The 22,911-nt window shown below is 31.4% G+C and overlaps 2 protein-coding genes across 3 annotated transcripts in view; both read right to left on the reverse strand.

The window, feature by feature from the left end:
• The window catches only part of LOC130672386 (synapsin), a 513,694-nt gene that overhangs the window by 291,138 nt on the left and 199,645 nt on the right, over window positions 1-22,911 (reverse strand). For both annotated transcript variants that reach the window (XM_057476939.1, XM_057476938.1), the window contains exon 3: window positions 9,842-10,169. In XM_057476939.1, coding sequence (XP_057332922.1) covers window positions 9,842-10,102 — 261 coding nt within the window. In that variant the 5' untranslated portion in view covers window positions 10,103-10,169. The remainder of the gene's footprint in view (window positions 1-9,841; window positions 10,170-22,911) is intronic.
• Window positions 20,067-21,293, reverse strand: LOC130671916 (uncharacterized). The gene has a single exon (XM_057476055.1). The coding sequence runs from the start codon at window positions 21,291-21,293 to the stop codon at window positions 20,067-20,069; it is 1,227 nt and encodes a 408-aa protein (XP_057332038.1).

Raw genomic sequence — 22,911 nt, forward strand, 5'->3', positions numbered from 1 at the left:
GTAATTATATATAATTATATATGATCCCATATATAATCATACATGATTATATATAACTTCATATATGATTATATATAATCATATATGATCATATATATGAACATATATAATCATATATGATTAGACAAAATTTTTTTTCATCGGGTTTCGAAAAGCTTTGATCTTTTTCCAGATATATGATGGATTAGTATGCTTATTCAAACCCTCGCAAAAATTACGAAAGTTCTCCTTCTTGATTCTCTTCAAACCTCTACTTACTTCTGCCCCTGCTTTTTTGTATGCAAGAAAGTTTTCATAGCTAAAATTTTCTTTAAATTTTTTGAGGCAATTCTTTCGGTATTGAATTAGCTCTTCACTCTCTTCATTCCACCATGGGCAAGGCGCTGCTCGTATTTTTACAGGAGCTCTATTCATGCGGTTATTACCTGACCTTTTAGGAGTTGCTTGGTCAAGACAATCTTTAATGATCGCTGTGAAGGTAGCATATTTGGCCTTGATGTCCATTGGCTCCCACAGTTCTGGTTGTTGAGACAGCAGATGAGTCATTGTCGCGAAATTCATGGAAATCTGTCTTTTTGTTGTATAGTTTCTTCCTTTTAGAAATTTTAGACTCACGCTCACCTTGTGCTGGCACACCCCAATCAATGAAAATAGGCGAGTGATCACTGCCCCAGGAATCTTCTCCGATCTTCCAGTGAGTCTGCAGTGCTAAGCTTTCATCAGAGATTGTTAGATCTATGGAAGAGCTAGAACCATAACTTGAACTGAGGTAAGTGGATGATCCACTATTCAAACAGACCAGATCATTAGATTCAATACTTGCAGCTATGTTCTTGCCTACTTCACATATTTGCACATCTCCCCATAGATCATGGTGTGCATTGAAATCACCGGCAATTATTTTTCTTCCTTTAAACTGCTCGAAGAAATCCTACCATTCTTGAAAACTTACTCTGGCATTACCCTTTGGAGGACGGTAACACGAGGCGATGGTCATTGGGCCATCACACAAGGTTATTTCTATTGCGCAAACCTGCATTTTGCTTTGACAGTCATATAAATCATGAACTATTTTATATCTCAGAGAACTACGAATCAGTATCGCTACACCACCTCCATTCTGGTCCCTTCGATCCTTCCTGACCACGTCGAAACCTTTCAAGTACAGTACATCTTTAGGCTTAAGCCAAGTTTCTGAAACAATGAAAATATCTACATTAGCCGAGTTAAACTCTAATTCAGGTAAGTTATTCTTAATACTACGTGCATTCCATTGTATAATTCTTAAACTGGATACTTTCCTGCTTTTATCCATGATGAAGATCACAATGAAGCTTTATCACGTGCCTAATTCTTGATAGCAGCAAGTTGACATTTGAAACATTTGTTAAGACTTTAACCAAATCAATTAGGCAATTAACAACCGTATCTAGTACATTACTCTCTCCTCTGCTACTGCCTTCTATACTGGAAATTGACCCAGGAACCTGATTTATTTCCTCATCTGGATGCCCTCTCTTTGGTCTTTTATTCTTCCGACCGATCTCTGTCCATTCTGACTGTAATTGAAATTTCATTACTGGCTCTGTATGACGTATTTTACGTACATGACGTATTTTACGTTTAGTGTTGTAGCGCCACCTGTTGACTTTAGACGAACTCGATAAACATAAATCCAGAGAGAAGACGCCTTCTCTCTGATAAATCGAATAAGTCTTCTATTTGATAAATCGTGAATGGAATAGTTATTAAATTTTTAACTAATATTTTGGATAGAAGATTAAATGAATAATAGTTAAATAAAGTCAAATAAATAAAATGGAACGAGGAGGTCGTCCGAGACATAATTATTGGGAAGAAGGAGGTTTTAAGAGGATTCATCAAAATGGTAAACTTGTAGCTTCATGTTTCCAGTGTAAACAGATAATAAATAATACTGCTGAACAACGATTAAAAAGTCACAGGTAAGACTTATAATTTTTTTAAACTAACTACTTTAAATTAAAATCTGATAATAATTAATTTAGTAATTAAGAGCAATCAGCGCCAAGCCAGTCAAAAGTTAAATTAAAATAGTAAAATGTTGATAAATTTAATTCGACTTTTTTTTTAATAGAAAAAAGTGCAGATGGGAAAATGAAATCTCTAATACTAACAGTAGTGATGATTCAGTGATTCAACATTTATCAAAAAAGCGTAAAGAGCGATCTGGAAGTTATGATGAAAATAATAATTCTTCTACTTGTGATACTGATAAGGTCGCTACACCATTAACGTCTAAACCAAAGAAGACTACACCAAAAATAAATTCGTTTATAGATAAAATAAGTGAATGTGAACTTTTAAAGTTAGATGAAGCTTTAAGTTACTTATTTTTCAGTAAAAATTTACCATTTGAGCTTGTAGAAGATGAATACTTTAAAAAGTTTTGTAAAACATTACGGCCGGCTTTTAGACTTCCTGGCCAACTTGAATTGTCAACGGGTTTACTTGATGATGCTCATGAAAAGCTCACACATAATCAAGTATATATTAATGATAATGAAGGAGTATTCTTGTTTTGTAAAAACATCAATAATACAACCTCTTTGGAGATAGTTGCTATAATGAAATGTAATAGCAATGCATTGTTTATCAAATGCTGGAATTTATTAGTCGAAGATGATTTTTCATATAACTACTGGGACATGATTAAAGAAGCAACGATAATAATTTTAAAAAAATATAATGTTTCAATTTATTCAGTAATATCATTTACTAGTAACATCAAAATTAACAAGACTTATGATGATTCTGCAATAATGACCCCTGCGAGCAAGTCTACTTTTAAATGGCATTTAACATGCCATTTACAAACTGTAGATACGTTGACTGCGTCGATTCATGACGATGTTTTAGAAATAAAAATCAATCGTTTATTAAATCAATTAAAAGGCACTGAAATTGCAAATGAAATATTAAAAAAGGCCATTCGGCAGCCGAAATGGAAGGTAGATTTTCCAATTAATCTATATAAAAAGTTTCATACATACATATCTTGTGATACATGTTAGTGTATAGTCATGATATGAAACTAGGCTCGTTTTCTTAGAGTGAGAGTAAAAAAAGACAACGACTATTTTCGATAGAGAACTTCAGATAGTTGATTTGACAAAACATTATATAGGTAATGTACTAAACTAACCTTCACGTAAACAAAGTATAGAAATTTTAATTGGTATGAGATCATAATTGTAATTACTATTACGATAGCAAGATCAGTTATAATTATAGGACTTACAGGTACGATTGAAACAGCATAAATAATAAAAAAAATACTTTTAAAATATAAAATAGCAGTGAAATTCACAGGTTATTTTGTTCACACTATAATACAACTGACAAAATTGTATTATAATGGGAAATGCATAAGTTATGTGAAATGAAAACCATATTTTCAACCTTTTTTGATTCCATTAAAATTCTTAAGGCTATCAAATTATTGGAAAAAAAGGTCAAAAATTAAAGCTAATTAAACAAGCTTTAAGATACTTGTTACTGGAATTGTCTATCAGTTTTAGTTTCAATGTTATATGAACTTCAACAGTGAATAAAAACTGATTTTTTCGAAAACTCGTGGAAATTTCAAACAGCCATAACTTCTCAACTATTCGGACGATTTAGCCCATCTTTGAACTTAATCAAGATAATCGCCTATAGAATAAGTGTGGAAAATTTCATTAAGATCCGATAAGAACTGTAGGTGCTATCGTAATGACAAGACCAGTTATAATCAGACGTCGTAGAGGTACATTTGATACATCATAAGTAATAAAAGAAATACTTTTAAAATATAAAATAGCTGTGAAATTTACAGATTATTTTGCGCACAATAAAATACGACTGACGAAATTTGATTATAATGGAAAATGCATAAATGATGTTGAATGAAAACCATATTTTCAACATTTTTTGATTCCATTAAAATTTTCAAAGCTATCAAATTATTTAAAGAAATGGTCAAAACATCAAGTTTAAGGTTATAAATTAAAGCTTATTAGACAAGCTTTCAAATCCTTTTTACGGAAATTATCTATGAGTTTTAGTTTTAAAGTTATATCAACTTGAAAGTGGATAAAATTTTTTTTTTTTGAAAAATCGTGGGAATTTGAAACCGCCATATCTTCTAAACTAATCGAACGATTTAGCCCATCTTCGAACTTAACCGTGTTAATCGCCCATAGAATAAGTGTAAAAAATTTTATTAGGATCCGATAAGGGTTCTAGGCGCAATCGTGTTCTCAAAACTTGGTTCTATTACATATATTTATATATATATATATATATATATATACATACATATATAAATTTTTAAACGAATGGTATTTTCGAACTCTACTCAACTAATTTTGATAGGTTGTGACAAAATTCCTTGAAAAATCGACCATGAGGACAAATACAATACCTAGATTTTTGAAAAAATCTACCTAAAAGAAGCGGAGAAAGATTATTACACTTGGAAGGAAATATCGAGTTTTCTTATTATTCAAAATTATCAGTTTGTTTAAAAATTTTACCATCAATACGGCAAATCGTTGGTGGAGGGCTCGGAAAATTTGACCAAGATTAATTGATAATAATATTTGATGGATTATTTGAAAGCGCGTTAAAAGAATCAGTTGTTATATTTGAATTTCTTTCAAAATTTGAAGCGAGCAGTGAAGAGAAACGTTTACCAATTGCTGATTCTATTGAAGAATGGTTTGAATTCAAAACTTCTATCTCAAATAAAGAGTATAAAGGAATAGTTGATTATTAAGTAGAAAAAATAATTACACCGCAAGCATTGACGGCTAGTTTTTTGCATTCATCTTACAAAGGTAATGCTTTTATGAAAGTTAAAAAGTATAATGACATAGTTTATGAATTTCTTATTGATGAGTTGGACTGTGAAGGATTAGAAGAATTAGACTCTTATAAAAATTCACGAGGTTTATTTGCCAAACTATTCGTTAAAACGAAATGTCCAAATACTGTCTGGAGCATAGCTTTCGAAAAATATAGCAAGATTAGTACCTTGGCTCAATATTTACTAAATATACCAGCATGTACATTTAGATTAATCCAATGTGACTTAGATAAAAATTTGCCGAATGACTTAGCCGCCAAACTCACCACTGTTTCGTACAGTTTAAAGTTTATGAATATGAATTGAATACATTAGACAACATAAAAGTAATATTATTTTTGTAAATTATTGAAAATAACAAAACATCAATTTTATAAAAATTTTTGTAATAATTTTAATTTATCACTTTTTATATATTTATACTTAGATATTATTAAAAAATTATTTATTAGTAATAATAATTATAGAAAACTAAAAATTACTTAGTGAACCTGCGTAAAAATGTTAAAAATAATTTAAAAGATTAACTACTGTGATCAAATTTCGTAATATTGTGCTGTGATTTAATTAGATTTAATAATTTATTAAATTGATTGATAATTTAAAAATTTGTTACTTTGAATAATTATATTGATTAAAAAATTGAAGCAAATTCTATGCGTCTAGCATAAAGTGAAAGGAATCATTAAAATATAATCAAAAACATTAATCATTTATTTTTTTTTTCCTGTAAAAAAATGATAAATATTATACTTGAATTTAAAGAGAATATACTTGTTTTTATCGGATTCATCATTTAATTTGTTTATTTATTTTTATAATTAACTAATTTAACAATTAGTTATAAAAAAAATACAATCGTAAAATTATTATTAAGGCAAGTACAAGAACATTAATTAAATGTTTATTATTGTTAAAATATAGCGAAATTAATTCATGTTTTATAAGTAATCTGCAATTATTTAGATTTTTCAGAGTTCATTTTTATTGAATAACAAATATCGATCAACTTTTTTGAGCGATCAACTGTTAGTCGATTTTGTAGAGAGAAGTGAACAAATGACCAATTGGAAAACAATCGTTCAATTTGGGCTGATGATGCAGGAATGTTTATCAATCTCTGAGCTTATTTCGATATAACAGGAAATTAATTCTCAATTATTTGCCAAAACAATTGTGGAGGAACATTTTTTTTTTTAAATAAAGTCCCAAAACTCCCGGATTTATTTTGATAAGCCTCTAATTCATGATAAGAAGTTTCTTTTAACTCATTTTTTATAAATTGAAGAGCTTGTGAACGATAGTTTTCAATATGAAAAAATTGTTTACCCTGATAAACTGGATGTAGTAAATTTGCAGCTGATAAAATAGGCGTCAGTACTTTATCAACTCGTTTCTTAACAATCGCTTGAGTTTCTTCATTTTCAGTTGAGATGTTCAACCTTATCCATTCCTCAGCAGCATCCGGTAGAGTGCAATTTGACTGTTGAAATTTATTTATTAATGAACAGATAGGATCAGACAAAACTATATAATCTTGTAATTTTATTATGAAAGAATCGTCGATAAGTAAATTATATAAAGTAAGAAATTTTTCTCTTTCTGAATCTTGCTTTTTTAATTTTTTACGAGACTCATTGTTTAATTTATCATCTACAATAGTTTTCACTATGTCTAAATTTTTTAAACATTGGAATGCATCGCGGTAGCTACACCAACGAGTTTCGCAAGCCAATTTCATTTCAGTTCCTCCCCGTTCTATCACTTGCCTTTCTAAATTTGGAGCTTTAAACGTACGTAAAATTATATTTATAGATTCTGCCAACTTTTTATCAATAAGATCTTTGGCAAGTAAATTACCATTATGGCTGATACATCCAGCGTGCCATAAATTAACTGCTTTACCCATTGCTGTCATAACTGGGGGATTGTCTGAAACCACAGCATAAATGTTTTTATTGTAGTTTGTTTTCGCCAAATTGACAGCTTCTTCAACAACTTTCGTCAATTGTTTTGTATCTTCAGATATTGAGGTGAAATCCCACGAGTTTAAAAAAAAACTTTCTTCATTTGCTGTATGAATAATACATACAACATTTTTTGTGTTTGCTACTGAATTTTTCCAACCATCAATTACTATGACTCCTTCTGATTGATCATTTTTTTTATGTTCATTAGAAATTTTGTTATGTAACTTATTTAGTAGCGTATTTAAAAGAGTTTTTCTGCACGGTAGTTTATAATTTAGGTTTAAAGAATTAACAAACTCTTTGAACTGAGCTGATTCGACAAAACAAAATGGTATATTACACCCAACGAAAAATTGTGTTAATTTTTCTTCAATAACTGTTAAGTCATTACCAAAATTAGACAGAGGATCTGAGTTCGTTTCGAAGTGGTTACGAAAAGATAAATCAGCAGATATATTTTTAAATCATTCACTTGGCATCTGCAAAAATATAAAAAGCATTTTTGCAAAATTTAGCGTAAAACATTTTTTTTTTATATAAATATAATCATCGTTTTTGAAATTTACCTCAGTTTTATCGAAAGAATTGGTAGTACTCCTACCACATGCATTTCTGATATAAATTGAAAAATAAAATAATATCAATTATTGTAAAATGAATACTTTCTTTAATTAAATAAAAGTATAAATAATTATTAATAAAATATTTACCGGTGACTCTGTAATCGGAGTTGTGCAGTATTTTTTAGCATATGATTACACTTTAAGCATCGAGCAATATTTTTCTTATCCAATTTTTCAATTACAAAATCATTTTCCTCCAAGAATGATTGATACATTTTTTTTTTAAATAAACTCATTTTGGGTAAAATTATATACTTCGACCCGTCACTTGTGAATCAGTTGAAAAACGGTTAGAAATTAAAAATCGTGCAATTTCAAGTAACATCTGCTAGGTGGCACAAAAATCGACGTATAATACCGTAATTAAGGTATTATACGTAGTTTACGTAAAATACGTAAGAAACTGTCCGTTACGCGTAACTACCCAACCCTGTATAAAACTCAATGAAACTATAGTAAAAAATACAGACTGAAGCACCGCTGGTGGCGCAAAAATGAACCATTGCTATAAAAAAATTTCAATGTTTTACTGAATCATGGCATTTCTTACAACTTTTTATTCTCTGGCAGTGCCCTTTTTGCATGAAAAAATTTATAAAAGTGTCTAAATTGGGGGTGCTATAGTATATGCTGGCCTAATTTCATTATTTCAATTAGTTCTCATAACTAAAATGAATAAAGTTTTATAATTTTAAGACGAACAATCAATCATCTTTCGAGTAGAGAAAGAATTTTCTGAAAATTTATTATTTTAAAACAGTTTTTAAAAATGAGAGCTAAAAAGAGCCAAAAACGACTATGTCTACGGTATAGATACACGGTAGGCTCGCGCCATGATACTTCACACATATACATGTGTTTGAACGTGTACTTGGCGCGAGACACTACCGTGTCTCCTGATACCTTATTTTATATATTGTTGTTGTGTGCATATTTTTTCTTTTTTTATTTTTTCTTGATTTTAATTTCCATTGTTACCTTTTTATAAATTTTAATTATTGTTATTTATTGTTATGTGATAATTTAATATTTAATGTTGTTACTTCAACGGATTTTTACTTAATGTGATATTTATTTTCTAGTGATAAGAAACTCTATTACCAACAACATTGTAACTAGAAAATAAATATCACATTATGTAAAAATCCGTTGGAGTAACAACATTAAAAAGTTAATTATCGCACAACAATACATAAATAACAATAATTAAAATTTATAAAAAGGTAACAATGAAAATTAAAACCAAGAAAAAGAAAAAAAATATGCATACAACAACAATATATAAAATAAGGTATATACTGTTTAATTAACCTCAATAAAACACGTGCTTTTAAAGTAATTGAAAACATCATATTGATTCTAGATTAAAATTAAATAAAATTGATGTAATTTTAAAATTATGATAAAATTATAAAAAAATATTTTTTCCATAATCACAAATATTGTAAGTTTATAAATTATCAAATATTACTTAATTTAAAAATTTAAATTGTGAAAACATGTAAAATCATATAATTTAACAGTTGGCCTGGAGATAGTGGCACGGAGGGGCCGATGAAATATAACCTATAAATATTATTTTAATGGATTGGACTGCCATAAATCATAAATTATCTAAATATTATACGCCAATCAAAGGATATATAAATACAAATTTATGCATTTATATATATTCAACTTTACAAATAGATAATAGTAGTTAATATAAAGATTATCCGACGTCTGGTTTCGCCGTAAGCTTGTTATATTGGGATAAAGTTCCTCGAGTTACGGCTAAACCAGACGTACGCTTATACACTACCCAATAGCACAAGATCTGTCTTGAATGTACATTTTTCTGGAATTAAGTCGAAAACAAATCACGACTAAATCGGCACCACATTTATAACGTAATGATTTTCTTCAGTACCCAAACTATCCACCGGCAGACTCCTCACTCAACAAAATCTATTAAATCATTTATTGAAAATGACAAAATAGATCATGTTGACGTTTTAAAATTGATTTATCCCAAATAAATTATAGTTTGACGGAATTCAAGAAAACCGATTTAATTGTCCGAAGAAAATGTTTTTTTTTCAGCGTAGTAGTTAACGCAAAGTAGGAGAAACCAGACTTTTTTTAAGATAGTTCATCAATTTAGTTACCTGCTCTGATCTTCCTTTTCCTATACTTTTGAAACCATTGTATAAAACGTATTGAAAACATGTATACTGACAATACTTGTCCGTTATGTATTCAAAGCAGTTATTTATATCAAAAATGTATGTGCTATAAACCAAAATCATACTGAAGATCCAAATCTTTGAAATCAAGGCTTATTTGACTTTTCTAATAGGTCTAAATAAGTTTTGTTATACCTGATCACGTGCTGCTCCTGTGAGGCTCTGCACTCTTTGCAGAAGACTCTCGCGAGTTTTAGCTGGTGAAGAAGGTGCACTTGTTGTCCTTGATCCATGTCTTAGATTGAGACTAAGATCACTGTTTCCACCAATGTGGCTACCAGTAGGTGGAGCACCCGGAACAGGTGGTTGAACAGGTGGTGGAGCAGCTGTTGGTTGGGTTAGCAACGGACGATCTGGAGTACCTTGATATGGAGTTGATGAATTATGGCGTACCATGGAGGCCACCCCCGGATCAGTGTCTGGTTCATCATCAAGTTCTGAACTCAAATCACCAGATGAAAATCTGTACCAAAAATTAGAAAAGTAATTTTTTATCACAACAAAATTGATTGATTCAAAAAAATTAAACATAAGTCAAAGTTATTATGTAGGATGTTACGATGTGGGCGCCGCCGCTTAAATTCGGGTAGTGGCTGTCACGTGCTCCAATATGGCGTTGTCGCCTATATAAGTACGTGTAACCAGTACCTCATGCTTTTTCCTACTTACATTCTATTATCGGCGTGGCGTTTTTCTACTCGCTTTACCTGCTTCGTATCAGATTGCTACTAGATCGGAGTCCGCGTTAATTAACGTTATAGTTGATTACACTTAGTTAATCAGGTTAATTAACCAGTATAATTATTACAGTTAGTTAATAATTATAGTAACCAGTTAGTGTTATACGGGTATCGGTAAATAATACGATTATTTGGAGTATTATTGGGTAGTAGGCCCTGTGCACTTAGTCACAGTAACAGTGATATGACACACAGTTAGTTGTGTGCTATCAGACATTGTACCAGTGTGTTTGTGTTGTGGCTGTTTGATAATTATTGATTAAATAAATAATTATTCAAACTATAAACTGAACCAGCGTTTGAGTGAATTTACCTGATCCAGTCCACCTCCTATAATTAAGCATGAGAGAAGCAGCACCTGGACAACCACCGATCCAAGGAGGCGATTTCCAAGGGTCAACCAACTGCCAATCCAAGGACACCAAGGATATCACAATCACCGGACTGAAACCTTAGGCTAAGTGCTAGTATAGTTTAAGATTTGTACGGCCAGTTCGGGGCTATTTAAGAAAAGACGGGTCTCTATTTCCCTGAGCTAATCGAGGCAAAACCCGCGAAAGCTATATCCACCACCTTAAATATAGTTTGTACGTTTACCCCAGCGTTACAAGGAACAGAAAATTGATTATAAAATTAATTTACTTGAAATGAAACATTAAAAAAAAAATTAACTCAGTTATTGATTTAGGGACCTTCAGTAAAACAAAACTTCCATTGATAAGCTACGAACATCATTCCGTAAGTATTGTAAACGAGAATGACTTTTTATGATAAAACGACTGCTACTTTACTAATATTTATCGAATGGTTAATCTTGCCTGGTGATTTGACAGCTAAATGTAACCCTTAAAGCTCTGTAGATTTATAAACCAATCCTTTAAATGGTTTGTCCGGACCGATAGATCAAAGTTCTACAAAACAACTAAAGGTACAAGTTTTGTTCCTTCAATTGTGCAATCATCACTAAAATAAAAATAGTATATTGAAAAATTAAGTAGAAAGTGAAATCGACAGCGAGTGTGATTGATAAACGAGCCGTTAGGCGGGTTTCACCAACGTACGAGTGTCGAAAGCTCTTCCTACTCAATACCATACAATGGTTTTTGGATTTAATAGTAAGACAAAATGTCTTTTATTGGTTAAAAACGGCACTATATATTAAATTTGATTTTTGAATTATCTTAAGGAAATTCTCTTAGGATATCTCCTGCTAATTTTTTTGACGAGAGCGCTCCTTGGTGTCAAAAATCGATACTAAAAAGTTTGAATTTTAATTCAAAATAATTAAATAATTAATAAATGAGTGAAATCGCCCGCATGAAAATAATATATATTTTGATTATAGATAAAAAAATATACCGTAAATATATAATTTTATAAAACGGCAAAAATGTATGTATAATAAAATATAATATTTATATAAATTCAAAGTTATACTTTGATTTATAATTTAAATTATAAAAAAATATATACATATGTTCATAATATGTAATATAATTATAAAATATAATTTTTAACTTATAAAATTCATTATAAATTTACATATATTGGAATGATATATAATGGAACATATTTTTTTATATATTAAATATTATATTGTTAAACATATTTTTTTATATAATTGACGTTGGAGAATCTCAAGATATTGAATTGTATATTGTATTATATAATACATTATATATCTAAAAATATAAAACAAAATATGAAAAATAAAGACTTTCAGTTTGACGATGATTGTGAGTATCAATGAGAATATATTTTGTTCGAGTAAATTAAGTACGTAGATCGAACTTGAAAGGAAGTTTGTAGAGAGAGTCGTTATGACTATAAATTTTCATTTATATGATTAATTTTTAATATAAAAAAATAATTACTCAAAATAAAATAAGTTTTAGAGGATACCGAAAGAGCATTCATGGAACTGAAAATTTTTCGAAGCACAAAAGTGTCATCGTTAAAAAAATCCCACTTCATGGAATATAACATTTAAAAAAATGACGATAGCGATAGCCCAAGTTTAACGAAGGGCTTGTTTCGTGGCCTAAGTTCGTGTGAGTATCAGAATGTTAATCTTCCAGGGTTGACTATCAGTATTGGGCAAAAACGAATAATAAATGCGGAAAAGCTCTACAGACCCTTACGGAAAAAAACTAATTTACACTATTGGAAAATTCATTAGTGTCGATAAGCGTTTTATTAGGGTTCATTAGCGATCATTAGTACTCTGACTAGTGAATCTTACAACACTATTGGACGTGATTAGTGTTGGATAGTGTTGTAATAGTATTCATTAGTATTTCGACTAATGAATCTTGCAATACTATCGGAAGTGGTTAGTTTCGAATAATGTTCTTTCAGTGTTCATTAGTACTCTGGCTAATAAATCTTGCAACATTGTTGGAAGTGATTAGTGTTGTTTAGGTGATCATTAGTACTCTAAATACTGAGTCTGGCAGCATTATTGGAAGTGATGAGTGTTGAATAGCGTTTTATTAGTGATCATTAGCAGTCTGATTAGTAAATCTTATAATATTACTGGGAGTGATAAGTGCTAACTAGGTTTCAATAGTGTTCATTAGTAATTCAAATAATCGGTACTACTCTACTGTGAAATTTAAATTAATGATACTGAATACACTATTGACAGTAAACGCAATAATGGCACTAATGACACTAAACCATGAGTGTGCGAAAATCTAAAGCATTAGTGTTTCTCATTAGTGCTGATTAATTTTTTCACGCAAGGGAGAAACAGATGTAATTGTAATTTTAAGCGACAGAATAAGGTTTTTTAGTGAATTTTGTACTAATAATGGCAAAACAAGACCTCGTCAGCAGATGTTAAGTTATGCTTTGACCAAAAATGGCAAAACAAGGCTTGATCAGCAGATGTTGAGTAAATCTTAGACGAAGAATGGCAAAAAAAAAGATGATTAGCAGGTCTTGAGTAGATCTTGAACTATTAAGAATTGTAAAACAATAAGATCTAATCATCTGTTGTTGAGTGAATCTCGGGCCAAGAATAGTAAAACAAGACCTGGTTAGCAGGTGTGCAGTGAGTCTTGGACCAAAAATGGCAAAACAAGATCTGGTCAGCAGATGTTGAGTGAATCTTTGACTAAATTTAATAAGACAAGAAAGGTCTGCCCAAGATTTTGACAAAACTAGCCTCGTTGTCAGCATCTCTCTTCTTAAAATGGTAATAGATTATATTCAGAACGAGTTCATCACGGTATTATTTTATTAATAGATTTTTCAGTTAGAAAAAATTATTTATTAACAAACAATAACTTTTTTACACAATATATAAGTTAAAAACAATCAAAATATAGATTTTGTTGAATTATAGAAAGTTATCATTTCTGGTTTCATTTTTGGTCCAGATTCAGCATCTATCTCCGGTGAGTGATGCATAGTTGATAAAACAAGGACATTTTTATTTTTCCTCGGAATATATGATACCAAAGTACAATTACTAGAAAATACAAATTCACTACTAGCAACTGCTCTTTTTTTAGTATTCAAAAACTTTTGAGGAAGCTCTTTTTTATTTTTACGGATTGTCCCCACCATTGTTGTTCGATGATTTTGTAACAAGTCTTGAGCGAGAGGTATTGAAGTAAAATAATTGTCCATCGTTATATTGCGACCTGTATTTAGAACTGGTACACTCAATCTTTTGACAACATCGAAAGCGCTATTTGATATTTTATAAGGACCTTCTGGTTGTTTTCCAGCATAAATTTCCATTTTCAATGTGTAAAATGTCTTTTAATCAACTAAAGCATAAATTTTGATGCCATACTTTGCAGGTTTATTAGCTATATACTGGCGAAATTTACAGCGACCCCGAAAACTTTCTAACATTTCATCAATAGTCAGAAATTCGCCTGGTGTGTATAGCTTTTGACACCTTTCTATAAAATCATCACTAAATTTTCTGATGGGAGCCAAATTATCCACTTTTTTACGTTCCTCTCGAGTGTTTATGTCATCAAATCGTAACGCAGTTAACAATAAATAAAATCTTCTCATACTCATTACAGCTCGAAATATGTCAGGTGCTGTTCCATCAGAGCTCCATAGTTCCTGTAAATTTAAGTGTGACCCATGTTTCAGACCAATTAAAAACAATAACCCGATCATAGCATAAATCTCATTGACGTTCGTAGCATTAATATCTGTTGTTCGCTGGTACGACCTTTCTGTCCGTAATTTTTCTAAATAAATGTTCGTACATAATACAATTTCTTGCACAGTCGATAGTGGGAAAAATAATTTCCAAATATCCAGAATAGTGCGTAAATCTTTAGCTGAACCTTTGACGCCTGGTAGATGTCTAATAATGTTTGCTTTAGCAGTTCTCACTCGTTGATTAGGTGGATTAAGTTGCCATCTAGTTGAATTGTCTTTCCCAAGTACATATTTAGAACTATCATTATTATTTTCATCTTCAGATGCATCAGAATCCTCAGAATTTTCAGATTGCGATTTCTCAGTGTCTGTATCATATTGTCCGACTTCATCATTATCTTCAGCATTCGTTTCAGTATCCGATTCTTCGTCATTGTCATCAAGTTGAATTGATTCTAAAATATCTTGATCAATTTCATCAATTTCTTTTTCTCCAATATCATTTGGTATTTTTTTTGACGATCGCAAATTATACACTGAACCCATGATGATCTGAAAATACATAAATAAATAATTCACCATGATTAATTTAACTACAATTGATTTAAATTATACAAAATAATTTTAAAAATATTAAAACTCATTGAATTTTACATAAACGAGATAATTAGTTTAAATAATAATTTTAATAAACTCAAAAACTTAGGTTATCTACAGATAAACAGTGTTTTTAATATGACATTTAATTTAATAATAGTATATAATTACTTACATTCATACATCCGCGTTACATAATCTTCTTATTATTATTAATAAATAATTATTTATTATTATTATTATTCTTATAACATAACTAATAAACATAAATATTCTTAGCGTCTATGTTATTGCACATGTAACGGAAGATAAGTTTAAAAGTTACGAAGTATACTGAGTGCGGCCGAACAGCTATACACTTACGGAGGCACACGAACTGGCCCGAACGTTACCGAAAGTGAATTTTTTTTTGTTACACCTATGATCCCGTGATGAGAAGAATGCTCACAATTTCCGACGAGCATGAAAAAAATATTTTTCTATAAATTATATATAATATTGAGGGATTTCAAAAGTTCATAATTTGGAAATAGATAAAATTACTCGAAGGTAGAAAAAATTTCATCTACCCTTTCCATTTGAAAAAAAAAAAGTTATCATCGTTTTAAATCGAGCGTGAGCAAAATGCTCATAACGTGAGTGCTGACGGGCTAACTTATAAGGTTAGTTAAGACGTTATTGCAAAAATCCGTCCAAATAACATTAAAATTGATTCGTTTACTGGTGCGCTGATATGCGGTACTGTGAAAAATTTTGTCATTGAATAAACAACGCTTGTATTCATAAAAAATATCATTATCTTGCATAACTACATGAATTCTCAGTAATGTCAAGATTATGCTTCTTGGTAATTTGTTAGAAAACTGAAACTTCCCTAAAACACCTAAATTACCAATTTGCAAACGAGGTCGAGGGTTAGTTTGACGATTTAGAATTGAATTTAAACATTTTCTTTGCTTAGTAGTTAAATTCTTATCATGTAAAATCTTCAATTTATGAATCGCACATTTGAGCCTGAAAGAATTACTGATTTGTACTGCTACACCGTTGGAACTTTTAACTGAATGCTTTATGTCATGATTTAGATCTTCATATAAGAAATCACTATGAGCATCAAGCGGACCCCAGTTCTTCACACTACGTGGCAAATGTGCAAGAAGATGTACATTGAAACTCAGATGTTCTTCACCTTACAATACTGACACACCCTTTATAAAATTAATTAAGCATTGTTCCGCATAGATTATTTCTGACGGCAATATAGATGCTTTTACCAAAATAGAAATCCCATCGACAAGCAAAGCCCAATGATCCACAAACTTCTTGGGAAAAAAATTTCTTTAAAGTTGGTAGACTGTAGCATAATAAAAACATAACCCACTCATGAGCTTTCCAATGCACTTTATCACTCATTTTCCGAGGTATCCATGAAATTTCAATGGTTGGAGTGTAACATAAAAGATGTTCGTCAATATCATCCAAGAAAGACCCAAAGTAGTATTTCTGATCTTTGTTAAAGGAAGAAAACCACAAAGTACAGAACTGCCGACAAACTCCTAATGCTACGCAGTGCATCCAGTCTACATCTAAATTATTAATTATGTGATAGTTCAGAAGGTCACACAAAATCGATTTATTTTTCATCCCTTTTTCTTTGTTTTCGATATGTATTAATGTTTCTTTATGATTTCTCAGCCCTTCGGCAAAAGCATTTGTACCCTCCAATAGATAAATTCTAGTATGACCATTACCTTTCGCAACTTCTTTACCAGGATTGAGACAAAGTCCACAGCCATATTCCCCGTTAAATTGAGTAGAGCATCGTACCTGTGGCCGCGCAACAGAATCACAAATACCCATCAAAACAATCACTTTTTTATTATATTTTTGACCTTGATAGCAATAATCGAACCCTTCGGTATACAACTTCTTTGCTTCGTTAACAAAAGGTGTTAAATATCCATTCATATTTTTGGCTTACTACTTCCATACCATATGCTAGCGAGAAGTACGTGATTTTTACGTTCAGCCGGTGATAATTCATTGATTGTGCATAATACTGAGTATGCAGAGTTGTTAGAACTATCGAAAATTGGCGTTCCATCAACACTAAAATTTAAACTAATAATATTGGTAGAGTCTTTCATTACTTTTTTATACAAATCACCATCATAAATATCCTCTATCGCGAAGATATTGATTTTTTGACGACTTAATGAGTAAAGATTATGTGCATCAGAAGTTTCTAAAATATCACGTAATTGATCAGTTATCGATAAACATAAGAAAGAGCTATCTGACGACTCACATTTCATTCGTAATGAACACTTGTCGCATTTGAGATTTTTTTTCGTGCTAACTCCAAGATACCCGCCACAACCAATGCATACACTATGAGTAGATAGATTCTGAGAATATTCATTACAAATTTCAATCCAGTAGTATTTGGAACAAGCTCTGCTGGGTGTACAAGTAAATAAATCCAACACTTGCGCAACATGTAGAGCAGCTGTATAAGTTAGATTATCCCTTAATTTGATTGCTAGTGTAAATAGAATTTTAATGTACTCTTCAGTCGTCAATTTGTTGTTCCGGGTTGATCTCAAGTTTTTTGAGTTTTTTAATTTTTCAGCAGTATCGCTTTTGTTCGCTTCATTAACAATAACCGTACTTCTTTGAATTTCCAAAGTAGAAATCTCGATGCTTTCGATGTTATCATGTAGATTTAAATTATATTAATAGAAATGTAAGTAGTTAAACAGGGAGGCTTTGGGCCCAGGAATCAAAACAGTGTCCTACTTTACCGACCCAGGGTAAGTACCTGATGTCGGCAATGTAGATTTGTTTTATCGACATTTGAGCCTGATGTTGGTAATGTAGATTTTATTTTATCGATATTTGGGAGCTTTTTTTATATTTATGGTAATGTAGATTTGTTTTATCGATATTTGGTACAGTTATCGGTAATGTAGATTTATTTTATCGATATTTGAGACCTTTTTTCATTACTTATCGATATTTTTGGGGCCTATTCTCTTATTAATGATAACGTAGATTTGGTTGGGGCTTGCTCATGATAATGCAGACTTGGTTGAGGCCCAACCATGGTAATGCAGATTTGACTGGAACCTGATCATGGTAATGTAGATTTCCTTTGGGAGCCCATTTCCTCTTATCGATAAAAGAAGATTTTGGGACTTATCTGATAAATGTGGACTTTTTACTATATATCTTCGAATTTTGACAGTTCTAAGCAGGATTGGGAGGGGGACTTGGTTGGAGGTTGATCATTCCAGAATGTTCTCGAATTTTCTATGAGCACATTGGTGGGGGTTTATTTTTAATCCTGATTATTCTAAATTTTTTAACAGCTGTGAGAGGGCGGGTTATGGACAAAAATTCGAAAGTTTTTCTAAGAATATTTTTATTTATTAGAAGTAGGGGATTTAACGGTTGATCTAACCGGTTTTAAACCAATCATTTTTTATTTTGTATCCCCAAATTATTTTTTTTCTGTAGAAATCCCCAACACGAAGCATTTGTTAGAGGGGATAACCATTATAAAAACTCTAGCTTTCTTGGTCAATCCTCGTAGTTATAGCTGTGCTAAATGGAGGAACTTAGTGATAGTGAAAAACATTTTTTACGTATTAGTCATCCTGGTATGATAGACACTGATGAAATAGTAGAAAATCATTTTGGTGATATATGGCCTGAGTTTATTGGTTCTTTTCTAAGTGATCTATTTTCTTATTATAAAAATTTGGATATAATAAGAAGTAAACGAGACACATCGTGCGCAAGTTGTTTTGCTCTTAAAGATTCAATAAAAAACTTGTATAAAATCATTCAAAATCTTGAAAAATTGGAGAGTCGTATAGTCGATAAATAAATCACCATGGAGTATATAGTGGATTTTGTTGGTTATATAGTTCCTAATGGAAAATTTATTATTAAGGAACTCTGTGTAGTTGATATTAATAACCTAAATAATGCAAATGGTGTTTATCAGTGCAAAATTTGTGTATTCAAACCACCCATTCAGTACACCGACACTGTGATTGTACAACAAAGTGAAGATCAAGATGGGAATCGTCATGGTATTCACTGGGATACTGGTGATCAACCTTATGAATCATTGAAACCTATGGTAAAACAACTAGTTCAGAATGCACGATATTTTTATGTACAAGGACCAACGATGCAAAAACGACTTGAAGAAATGATTGATTATGCAGTCCCAGTTATTGATTTAGAACTAATGAGATTCTTTTCGATTGATAATCTCGAAAATATGAATAGACCTCGATGCGAATTCAGATTCAACCACACTAAACTCGGACATTATGCCTGTTCATATGGAACTGTTCAGCAGCTAAAACAATGGTTTTTGAAATATTGGGGCTGTAAGCCATCATATGAGAAGTCAGTTCAGTTATTCTACCAACTATCAGATTTGAGAAAAATGGATGCGACTGACATTGCTTGTCTTGATGACGTGTTCATTCTTCAATTTGCTCGATTACAAATACGATTTGTCTGGGATAAACTACCAATTAATTTAAAACAGAACTTTAAAATTATGGACTATAAGTTTTGCATTGAACATAATTCAATTACAAGTCCCGATTATGATGTTCCGGGAATTTATCTTTATCCTTACAAAAAAGATTGTACTAAGTGTAAAAAAATAAAAGATGCATTAAAATAATTATAAATTTCATACTTAACATTTTTTTCAACTTATATATAATTATATGTACTTATCATACTATATTAATTAATTAACTATGTGTATTAGGTATAAGCAAAATAAAATGATTGAAACATATTTTAATAGTGAAAATTTATTTATTTTTTCTCAACCTTGTTTTCTAATACAATTATAATTAAATTAATTTTCTTACAGTACTACTTAATGGATTATATTCAATAATACGATCGTGCAGAATTAAGCAGTATGCTGATGTCTGATCGGGAAACTGGTCATTTGATTCAAATTCAACACGAATGTCAACTGGTCCAGATTTGATTGATTCATTTTGTTTTGAACAATCGATAATGTAGAGTGGTGCTTCTTCCAAAAATCCTGCTTTAGTCAACAATGGTTCCGGCTCTTTATTATAGTATGACGTTTGAAAATTAGTATACATATCATATAATAAAGCATACTGATTGCGATTAATGTTTAAATTCAAATTTCCATATGGATAACTTTGAGAATTGAGGAAAACTTTTACATCTCGGATATTACAATGATCAAAGTGACTGGAATTTTTCGTCACAACATTTTTTCTTGCAGTTTGAAATCCTAGAACCAGATATCGTGGTTTCTCCAATTGTGTTGAAGTTTTGATAGGCCAAATATGTTTTGTTGTTTTAGGAAGTAGGGGATATTCATATAATTGCCATGTACGATAGCTCAATGGAATAGCTGGATCATTTGAGATAAAACTTAGTGCTTGAATCTTCTGCTTATCCGACATTGTAATGTATGGTACATTCCATTCAACTTTATTGAGAACTATTTTAACTTTTTCAGCAGCTTCTCTAGCAGCAGGTGTATGTAGATATGCATTAATATCAGTGTTTGATCTGATGAGAATTAACTCATGCTTAGCATTCATAATAATCCGATTATAATCTTCAGCGAATCCAAGTAATAAACTCAGCAGTATAGAAATATCAAAATATCCGTCGCCATTAGTCAATTTATCATCAGTTTGTAACCACCCGGCGTTTTCCATTAAATTAGCCTGCCCGGGGGTTAAAGATATATAATTCTTCATAAGACTTGTAATTCCAACATTCTTACATCTATCAATTTCAATGGCGTTCAATTCGTAGCGTATTTCTTCAAACATGTGACAAATGGCCATGTTAACCAACTCCATAGTTTCACTAACAGCAGTGCCATCTTCCTTCGTAAATCTTCCACAAATGTGTAAGGCACTCTTACTCGGTAGAATGCATAAATCCTGATGTTGAATAGTGATTCTTATTTCATCACTATTATTAAATGTTGTTGAAGCATAAGGTTGATGTGAATGAACCTCATAGTGAGAAATTGATTCATCGAAGATTATTGGTTTTTGGATGTTCAAGATTTCCGCCATGGTAGTATAATACAGCACAAATTGATTTTTCTTATTTTACCGATTTTCCACGTAATTTTAATCCCAGGCTGTTGAGAAATTGGGCGTTCTGAGATGTTAGCACCCTGACAGGGACACGACGACTGATGGGCTTTCGGCATGATGCTTCACTTTTATAACTGCCACCAATTTTTTTATCAAACACAATCCCCATTATTTGACTGATTTAATATGCAATCTTATTGTTATCGTTTCACTACGAAAATTCACCAACTCCCCGTCTTGATCTACAATTCGTAGCTGCAGATTGTGTATTGACTGTACGGCGACTGGTAAATAAATGATGTGGGATGGTACTTCAATGATCTTATATCCTGGTGCAACACTTGGAAAAAACTCATGAATTGTATGTACTTTCCGGTTATTCATATATGCACCAGTAGTAATATTGCACTCAACTCGCAATGCATTAATTTTGAGAATTTTTATTGGTAAATCAGATTTGTGGAGAAGCTTTGGTGCAAGTCGGCGATTTCCGAATCCCAATAATGATGCGATTGAATCTTTCGGTTCAAAATTTACAATTTGATTACAGTTGATTTCACTATGTAATTCATTGTTATTTGCTTTGATGCTCAGTTCTACACCCTCAGGTAATTCCTTTATTAAATATTTTTCAATATCGCGAAGTTCATAACTTCCAGTAGGTATTGTTATAACCTTATCCGCTTCCTTCCCATTTATGCTGGATAAATAGAACTTATTACAACCCTCATCAATATTAGGTATAGAATTGAATGTTAACAATTCCACAAGACCCAAGACATAACTTTTTCCAGGCGATAATTCAATTGGTGGAAAATATTGAGCTTCCAATGTGGATGTAGCTCCAGATAGTGTTAACGTCAACGAATCAGCCATGACTAAGCATATCAATCAAACCACACACCCATTTATAGTTCATTATTGAGGAATTTTAGACACAAATGTCCACATATGACGGTATCATAATCTTGATATTTCTGATGATTATATTTTACGCTACCAACATCGAGATATTTCATGAGTTCTTCTGGTGGTTGGAGGTTACCAAAACTGTCAAAATAAATGACATCATCACCATTTTTCTTGTATGCAACCCAATGAGTTCCACCACCATTTTTATCATCTAGATTTATGATTGCTGATTCCTTTTTCCATGGACCAGATTTTGGTAAATCATTTCTCATGAAAACACCTCGGAAATATGCAATCTTTAAATCCTTTGCATATTTGATTAAATCAAAATTGGTCAGAGCTCGATGAGGTAGCGTTACATGTTTTTTGGAGGAGGAGAACCTAAATATAGTCCCATCCCAGATTTATGTGGTGACAAGTATAATCCTTTGCCCAGAGCTATAGCTTCCATTGTTGAATTATGTCGCTTGGATTCCTCTAATTCACGCTTAGCATCCTTAGCAGCAATTACAGCTTTAGCGATACCAGCAGTGCCCCCAGCTAATGCGCCAGTAGCGCTTAAGCCAGCGAATAATGGTATCAAAAGTGGTAATATTCCACCAACTTTTGATATTTTTTCACCATTATTTTGTGGTATTGATGCTGGTACTGGTATCCTACGAGATTTAGATATTAGAGGTAC

The sequence above is a fragment of the Microplitis mediator genome, chromosome 7 (assembly GCF_029852145.1).
Source record: "Microplitis mediator isolate UGA2020A chromosome 7, iyMicMedi2.1, whole genome shotgun sequence".
NCBI classification, from domain to species: domain Eukaryota; kingdom Metazoa; phylum Arthropoda; class Insecta; order Hymenoptera; family Braconidae; genus Microplitis; species Microplitis mediator.